Below are 9,002 nucleotides of genomic sequence, written 5' to 3' on the forward strand. Positions count from 1 at the left end.
CCAGTACTTGACTCTGGTGTTGTGATAGTATAGTAACAAGGATATATGTGTAGTATTGTCCAGTACTTGACTCTGGTGTTTTGATAGTGTAGTAACAAGGATATATGTGTAGTATTGTCCAGTACTTGACTCTGGTGTTGTGATAGTGTAGTAACAAGGATATATGTGTAGTATTGTCCAGTACTTGACTCTGGTGTTTTGATAGTGTAGTAACATAGATATATGTATAGTATTGTCCAGTACTTGACTCTGGTGTTTTGATAGTGTAGTAACAAGGATATATGTGTAGTATTGTCCAGTACTTGACTCTGGTGTTGTGATAGTGTAGTAACAAGGATATATGTGTAGTATTGTCCAGTACTTGACTCTGGTGTTTTGATAGTGTAGTAACAAGGATATATGTGTAGTATTGTCCAGTACTTGACTCTGGTGTTTTGATAGTGTAGTAACAAGGATATATGTGTAGTATTGTCCAGTACTTGACTCTGGTGTTGTAGTATTTACAGACCACATGACTCCTGACGAAGTCGTAACTGCTTTCACTTGTTTTCAAACCAAAATTTGTCCAAACATCAGCTTTAAAAGCTGCTGGACTCACTGTATCCTCTCGTTCTCAGTCATGGCTGGGATCTAACAGGATTTTATTGTTCCTTTGGCTGTGGAGGACGTAATGGCTGCTGCCATCTAGAGGCTTGAAGATGAATTGCAACACAAAAATGACAGGCATTGTGAATATTTTCATGTCGAGTTTAAATAAAACATACAATAATCCTGAAGACATTAATCGTACAGTTTTCATCAACATCCCTAAAGTCCACCTTATGCACCAGCTACCCCACAGGAGACCACAGGAGAGACCTAGGAGAGGTCCAGGGGGGACTGAAAGATGCAGTTGGGAAGAGAAAAGTCTGGGCCTCCCTTCTCCAAGTGCTGCCCCTGCGCTGAAACCCCTGGATCGATTGGAAAAGAACGAAAGAAAGTCATCATTTTGAACATCACGCGTCTCTCAGAACATTGTTCTGTCAGGTGTGTGTGAAACAGTATTTGTGCTGAAGGTCACAAGCGTCGTCTGCAGTTGAAAGACGTCTCGACTGAAATATACACTTACGGCTGAAAAAGAAGGTTCAGTTCTCTGAGGTTCTTTGTTATCATTGAACTTTCATCTTCGCCGCTCGTCTAGTTCTGCAGCAGACACAGCACAGAACCACAGGTCCCAGCAGGACCAGCGAGAGCAGCAGCACCAGGTCCAGCATGTACCTCCGGTACCACGGCTGATTCAGAAACCCAGGCCTGAGGTGACGCCCGCCTCCGCTCCGCAGCACGTGCTCCACCCACCGGACCAGACGCAGCGCGGGCGGCACCGGGTCAGACCTGTGGATGCGGCTCAGCCTCGACGCCGACGCCTTGAACCTGCGGGGTACAGACGGTGAGATGAAGGATCCGGTCCGTAATCCTCTGGGCTCTCACCGGGGGTCCCGGACGAGCGTGCGGACCGAGGAGCTGAGGAGCTGGCGGGTGATCCGGGCGGTGGGGACGGAGAGACCCAGACCCCGGGCTTCGGCTCGCGCCATGTTATCGAACTGGTCCCCGAAGAGAGGGATCCCCAGCACGGGGACGGCGTGATAGACCGCCTGAAGGAGACTGTTCTGACCCCCGTGAGTGACGAAGACACGAGCGCTCGGGTGACCTGGACACGTGTGCAGGTCAGCTTTTACAAGGTTTTACTTCTTCTAGTCACGTCACATGGACATGGAACTAAAATGTGACTTTTTTTTTAAACAGGAAAGATTTCTGTTAATTTATTAATCATTAGTTTCTGTTTGTTCAACATCAAACAATTCTTTGACTTCAACTTTACTTTTACTATTAATCCTAGAGTCATCTCAGGGTCAAAGTGACCCGAAGGCCCGAAAACAAATGTGTTTGTGGTATCCCTTGTGTTATCTCAGGGTCAATGTGACCGAAGGCCCGAAAACAAATGTGTTTGTGGTATCCCTTGTGTTATCTCAGGGTCAAAGTGACCCGAAGGCCCGAAAACAAATGTGTTTGTGGTATCCCTTGTGTTATCTCAGGGTCAATGTGACCGAAGGCCCGAAAACAAATGTGTTCGTGGTATCCGTTGTGTTATCTCAGGGTCAATGTGACCCGAAAAAAAATGTGTTTGTGGTATCCCTTTGTTTTATCTCTTGTTCAAGGTGACCCGAAGTCCCGAAAACAAATGTGTTTGTGATATCCCTTGTGTTATCTCAGGGTCAAGGTGACCCGAAGTCCCGAAAACAAATGTGTTTGTGATATCCCTTGTGTTATCTCTGGTTCAAGGTGACCCGAAGTCCCGAAAACAAATGTGTTTGTGGTATCCCTTGTTTTATCTCTGGTTCAAGGTGACCCGAAGGCCCGAAAACAAATGTGTTTTTGGTATCCCTTGTGTTATGTCAGGGTCAAGGTGACCTAAAGGCCCGAAAACAAATGTGTTTTTGGTATCCCTTGTGTTATCTCAGGGTCAAAGTGACCCGAAAACAAATTTGTTTGTGGTATCCCTTGTTTTGTCTCAGGGTCAAGGTGACCCGAACACCCCAAAACAAATGTGTTTGCGTTATCCCTTGTGTTGTCTCTGGTTCAAGGTCAATGATATTATATATATAAATATTTGATAACTTTTCTCTCAGGACATTGGTTTAGAAACAGAAATAACCTCCTTGGCAGATGTAATTACCAAGCAAGTCGTTGAGAGGAAGCCATTCCACCAGCCTGAGGTTCGAAGGTCGGTCCAGGTGAGGCGGCCACCGCTGAAGGTCGTACCTGCCGGTCCAATGTTTGAGCTGCTTTCATATTGGACATCGGGTGACCTTCATACCTCCAGATGACGCCCTGTGGGATCACGGAGAAGCCCGTCACCAGCTCCTCCACCAGCCGCTCCACAGGGACCGCGGACACCATGGAGCCCAGAGCCACCACGATGAAACCAGCTTCTCCAAACCCGGCGACCCACGTCTCCAGATCCTTGTGCGAGAAACCGGAGTCAGGAAAGAGCAGTTTGAAGGGCGGGCGCGTCAGCTGAGGGACCTGGTCCAGAGGAGTCGGGGGTTTGTTCAGCAGACCGCCCACCAGGACGGCGAAGGGCATCAGGGGCTGAGGGAAGTCCAGGGAGAAGTCGGTGTTGAAGAGCCAGAGTTCTGCCTTTTGGTGATACTCGTCCAGGCCACCAGGGGGCGAGCCTGAGGCCAGGTGGCGCTCTGCCACGGCGCTGAACCTCGACCAGATCAGATGTTGACCTTGATCGAGAAAGATGTGAGAAACAAGAAATGTATTTATTTAAATAGTTCAATGCAAATATATATAGTGATAGTGTAGTAACAGTATATATGTGTAGTATTGTCCAGTACTTGACTCTGGTGTTGTGATAGTGTAGTAACAAGTATATATGTGTAGTATTGTTGAGTACTTGACTCTGGTGTTGTGATAGTGTAGTAACAAGTATATATGTGTAGTATTGTCCAGTACTTGACTCTGGTGTTGTGATAGTGTAGTAACAGTATATATGTGTATTATTGTCCAGTACTTGACTCTGGTGTTGTGATAGTGTAGTAACAGTATATATGTGTAGTATTGTCCAGTACTTGACTCTGGTGTTGTGATAGTGTAGTAACAGTATATATGTGTAGTATTGTCCAGTACTTGACTCTGGTGTTGTGATAGTGTAGTAACAAGTATTTATGTGTAGTATTGTCCAGTACTTGACTCTGGTGTTGTGATAGTGTAGTAACAGTATATATGTGTATTATTGTCCAGTACTTGACTCTGGTGTTGTGATAGTGTAGTAACAAGTATATATGTGTATTATTGTCCAGTACTTGACTCTGGTGTTGTGATAGTGTAGTAACAAGTATATATGTGTAGTATTGTCCAGTACTTGACTCTGGTGTTGTGATAGTGTAGTAACAAGTATATATGTGTAGTATTGTCCAGTACTTGACTCTGGTGTTGTGATAGTGTAGTAACAAGTATATATGTGTATTATTGTCCAGTACTTGACTCTGGTGTTGTGATAGTGTAGTAACAAGTATATATGTGTAGTATTGTCCAGTACTTGAATCTGGTGTTGTGATAGTTTAGTAACAAGTATATATGTGTAGTATTGTCCAGTACTTGACTCTGGTGTTGTGATAGTGTAGTAACAAGTATATATGTGTAGTATTGTCCAGTACTTGACTCTGGTGTTGTGATAGTGTAGTAACAAGTATAAGTAGTGTTGAGCTGCTGGAGTCACTGTATCCTCTCGTCCTCAGTCATCATTCTTACTTTAGCTGTAAGTTTAATTGCAGCACAAAAATGCTGAAAATATTTGCATGTTACTGTAAATTAGAAAATAAAATAATTATACTTCATACACACTTTGTTCAAGTATAAACCATTAAAGTACTATGATAAATAAACCCAAATCATTTGAAAGCCATATTAAATAAATGTATAATAAAAAAAATCTACTGTAGAAACAAGAAAATATAGATCTATTGATGACATCTTTTATCTCTTATCTTATCTTAAACACTGACGTCTTTATACGTCACAGTATCTCCATGAATCTATTTCCACGTTTTACTGACCATATATTTATTGTATTAAATAACTTCTTAGTTATGTAAGAATGATTCAGATCCACTGCCGTCTGGACCGCGAGTGCGAGCGAGTGTCACGTGATCCTCACTGATCGGAGCCGCCAGAAGAAACAGGAGGTTCTTGGTTCGAGTCCAGAGGTCCATGTGGTCGGTCAGCGGCGTGGACAGAGGGCTAGTGGGATAGAAGGCCACGTACGGCACACCTGGAGGAGGATCACCAGGAGTCACAACTAGAAGTGACCGATCAGGAGAACGTGTGATGGAGACGCACCGAGTTTGTCCGCCAGGATGAAGGAGCAGGGGTTGAAGGCGTCCAGGAGGACCAGGTCGAAGCGCTCGCTCTGGAGGAAGCTCACCATCTGCTGGTCCTGCAGCAGTTGGTCGCACTGGTACGACAGGTGAGCCATGAAGTCCAGGAAGCTGCTGAAGGTGTCCCTGGAGACGCAAGATTGAGTCAGAGATACTGTCTCTGGCAGTGATGCGTTCAGGGTCACCTCCCGAGTAGGAATTGTGTCTGTCGCTCCAGGAACCAGTTGTTGAACTGATGGACGTACATTTCTCCTACAGACCAGGAGCTGGTTTGATAACTGTTGGGTCGACTGGTGTAGGAGAAACCTGTTGAAAATAGTTTGATTATAGTTGAAAATTGTTTGATTAAAGTTGAAAATTGTTTGATTATAGTTGAAAATAGTTTGATTATAGTTGAAAATTGTTTGATTAAAGTTGAAAATTGTTTGATTATAGTTGAAAATAGTTTGATTATAGTTGAAAATTGTTTGATTAAAGTTGAAAATTGTTTGATTATAGTTGAAAATAGTTTGATTATAGTTGAAAATTGTTTGATTAAAGTTGAAAATTGTTTGATTAAAGTTGAAAATTGTTTGATTATAGTTGAAAATTGTTGGATTATAGTTGAAAATTGTTTGATTATAGTTGAAAATTGTTGGATTATAGTTGAAAATTGTTTGATTATAGTTGAAAATTGTTGGATTATAGTTGAAAATTGTTGGATTATAGATGAAAATTGTTTGATTATAGATGAAAATTGTTGGATTATAGATGAAAATTGTTGGATTATAGATGAAAATTGTTTGATTATAGTTGAAAATTGTTGGATTATAGATGAAAATTGTTTGATTATAGATGAAAATTGTTGGATTATAGATGAAAATAGTTTGATTATAGTTGAAAATTGTTTGATTATAGTTGAAAATTGTTTTTGATTATAGATGAAAATTGTTGGATTATAGTTGAAAATTGTTGGATTATAGATGAAAATTGTTGGATTATAGATGAAAATTGTTGGATTATAGATGAAAATTGTTTGATTATAGTTGAAAATTGTTTGATTATAGTTGAAAATTGTTTGATTATAGTTGAAAATTGTTGGATTATAGTTGAAAATTGTTTGATTATAGTTGAAAATTGTTGGATTATAGATGAAAATTGTTTGATTATAGATGAAAATTGTTGGATTATAGTTGAAAATTGTTGGATTATAGATGAAAATTGTTTGATTATAGTTGAAAATTGTTGGATTATAGATGAAAATTGTTTGATTATAGATGAAAATTGTTTGATTATAGTTGAAAATTGTTTGATTATAGTTGAAAATTGTTTGATTATAGTTGAAAATTGTTGGATTATAGATGAAAATTGTTTGATTATAGATGAAAATTGTTGGATTATAGTTGAAAATTGTTGGATTATAGATGAAAATTGTTTGATTATAGTTGAAAATTGTTGGATTATAGATGAAAATTGTTTGATTATAGATGAAAATTGTTGGATTATAGATGAAAATAGTTTGATTATAGTTGAAAATTGTTTGATTATAGTTGAAAATTGTTTTTGATTATAGATGAAAATTGTTGGATTATAGTTGAAAATTGTTGGATTATAGATGAAAATTGTTGGATTATAGATGAAAATTGTTGGATTATAGATGAAAATTGTTTGATTATAGTTGAAAATTGTTTGATTATAGTTGAAAATTGTTTGATTATAGTTGAAAATTGTTTGATTAAAGTTGAAAATTGTTTGATTATAGTTGAAAATTGTTGGATTATAGTTGAAAATTGTTTGATTATAGTTGACAATTGTTGGATTATAGTTGAAAATTGTTTGATTATAGTTGAAAATTGTTGGATTATAGTCTAAAATTGTTGGATTATAGTTGAAAATTGTTGGATTATAGATGAAAATTGTTTGATTATAGATGAAAATTGTTGGATTATAGATGAAAATAGTTTGATTATAGTTGAAAATTGTTTGATTATAGTTGAAAATTGTTTGATTATAGATGAAAATTGTTGGATTATAGTTGAAAATTGTTGGATTATAGATGAAAATTGTTGGATTATAGATGAAAATTGTTTGATTATAGTTGAAAATTGTTTGATTATAGTTGAAAATTGTTTGATTATAGTTGAAAATTGTTTGATTAAAGTTGAAAATTGTTTGATTATAGTTGAAAATTGTTGGATTATAGTTGAAAATTGTTTGATTATAGTTGAAAATTGTTGGATTATAGTTGAAAATTGTTTGATTATAGTTGAAAATTGTTGGATTATAGTCGAAAACTGTTGGATTATAGTTGAAAATTGTTGGATTATAGTTGAAAATTGTTGGATTATAGATGAAAATTGTTTGATTATAGATGAAAATTGTTGGATTATAGATGAAAATTGTTTGATTATAGTTGAAAATTGTTTGATTATAGTTGAAAATTGTTTGATTATAGATGAAAATTGTTGGATTATAGTTGAAAATTGTTGGATTATAGATGAAAATTGTTGGATTATAGATGAAAATTGTTTGATTATAGATGAAAATGGTTTGATTATAGTTGAAAATTGTTGGATTATAGATGAAAATTGTTTGATTATAGATGAAAATTGTTGGATTATAGATGAAAATTGTTTGATTATAGATGAAAATTGTTTGATTATAGATGAAAATTGTTTGATTATAGTTGAAAATTGTTGGATTATGGATGAAAATTGTTTGATTATAGATGAAAATTGTTGGATTATAGATGAAAATTGTTGGATTATAGATGAAAATTGTTTGATTATAGATGAAAATTGTTTGATTGTTTACGAGTGATGTCTACATAACTTAAATGCTAAAACTGATGTAAATAAAACAATATAAATCAATAAACAGATGTTTCTAAGGTGTCAACGTAGATAATAAAGATATAATAAACCAGGAACGACAACAAACCTCATGTTATCAGTTACCTGTGATTATAGGGTTTCCTAGTTGTAACAACATGCGCACGTCATGTCCGTGTTGGTGCAGGTTGTGAGAAATCTCGTCCAGCAACAGGAAGTGACTTCCACCTGAGGAGAGACGTTTCACGTCAACACTGACGCCTCAAACGTTAAAGTACTTTTAAAATACTGTCAAGACTTTATTAGATTTACATTCAAACACTCAAAGTACTGAGAAGTTTTTCTTTCTTGTTCAAAACGTTTTTAGGAATGTAAAAACAACAAAGCATTTTTTGTCATGTGGATTCTTTATTAAATAAAATACACTAGAAGATAAAATCATTTAAAAATATATAATTTTATCATTGAAATATACGAACTTACACAGTTTTAATTTATACATGTTTCATCAACACATCACTACCATCTAGTGGACTCTGAAGATAATGACACTGTTTCATGAAGCTTCATCAACACATCACTACCATCTAGTGGACTCTGAAGATAATGACACTGTTTCATGAAGCTTCATCAACACATCACTACCATCTAGTGGACTCTGAAGATAATGACACTGTTTCATGAAGCTTCATCAACACATCACTACCATCTAGTGGACTCTGAAGATAATGACACTGTTTCATGAAGCTTCATCAACACATCACTACCATCTAGTGGACTCTGAAGATAATGACACTGTTTCATGAAGCTTCATCAACACATCACTACCATCTAGTGGACTCTGAAGATAATGACACAGTTTCATGAAGCTTTATCAACACATCACTACCATCTAGTGGACTCTGAAGATAATGACACTGTTTCATGAAGCTTCATCAACACATCACTACCATCTAGTGGACTCTGAAGATAATGACACTGTTTCATGAAGCTTCATCAACACATCACTAGTGACGATTAATAAAACATCAAAAACATAAATATCGTCACAAACTTTAAATCAGATGATTCAGTTTGGTACTCACCAATCAGACAGACGGTCAAGATCTTGGCCGTCTGGGTCAGTGGAAGAACCACGAGAGAACTGGTCCAGAACAAGAGCCACATGTCGACCAAGACTCAGAAACAGAAGAAACCATTTGAGTGAAAAAAACTCACGAATACACACTTAAAGTCGACGTTAAAAGACTGAGTTCACAAGATCAAC

At 37.2% G+C, this 9,002-nt stretch overlaps 1 protein-coding gene across 1 annotated transcript; it reads right to left on the reverse strand.

The window, feature by feature from the left end:
• Nucleotides 1-830: 830 nt before the first annotated feature.
• LOC148090104 (UDP-glycosyltransferase 3A1-like) lies at nt 831-8,902 on the reverse strand. The gene is made up of 11 exons (XM_087790805.1): nt 8,821-8,902; nt 7,862-7,963; nt 5,111-5,231; nt 4,888-5,051; nt 4,706-4,819; nt 3,064-3,272; nt 2,855-3,000; nt 2,714-2,799; nt 1,468-1,687; nt 1,209-1,410; nt 831-941 (listed from the first exon to the last, which is right to left on the reverse strand). Exons 1-11 carry the CDS (start codon nt 8,900-8,902, stop codon nt 831-833), a joined length of 1,557 nt encoding a protein of 518 aa, XP_087646931.1.
• Between the last annotated feature and the right edge of the window lie 100 nt (nt 8,903-9,002).

The sequence above is a fragment of the Callionymus lyra genome, chromosome 1 (assembly GCF_982586985.1).
Source record: "Callionymus lyra chromosome 1, fCalLyr1.hap1.1, whole genome shotgun sequence".
NCBI classification, from domain to species: Eukaryota; Metazoa; Chordata; class Actinopteri; order Syngnathiformes; family Callionymidae; genus Callionymus; species Callionymus lyra.

What these genes read in the sequence shown, in the direction of transcription:
- LOC148090104 (XM_087790805.1), bottom strand. Translation starts at nt 8,902, where the DNA reads ATGTGGCTCTTGTTCTGGACCAGTTCTCTCGTGGTTCTTCCACTGACC. An exon ending in CTTGACCGTCTGTCTGATTG is followed by an intron (nt 7,964 to 8,820) that starts GTGAGTACCAAA and finishes GTCTCTCCTCAG; the next exon opens with GTGGAAGTCACTTCCTGTTG. An exon ending in TCTTCTGGCGGCTCCGATCA is followed by an intron (nt 3,273 to 4,705) that starts GTGAGGATCACG and finishes TTCTCGATCAAG; the next exon opens with GTCAACATCTGATCTGGTCG.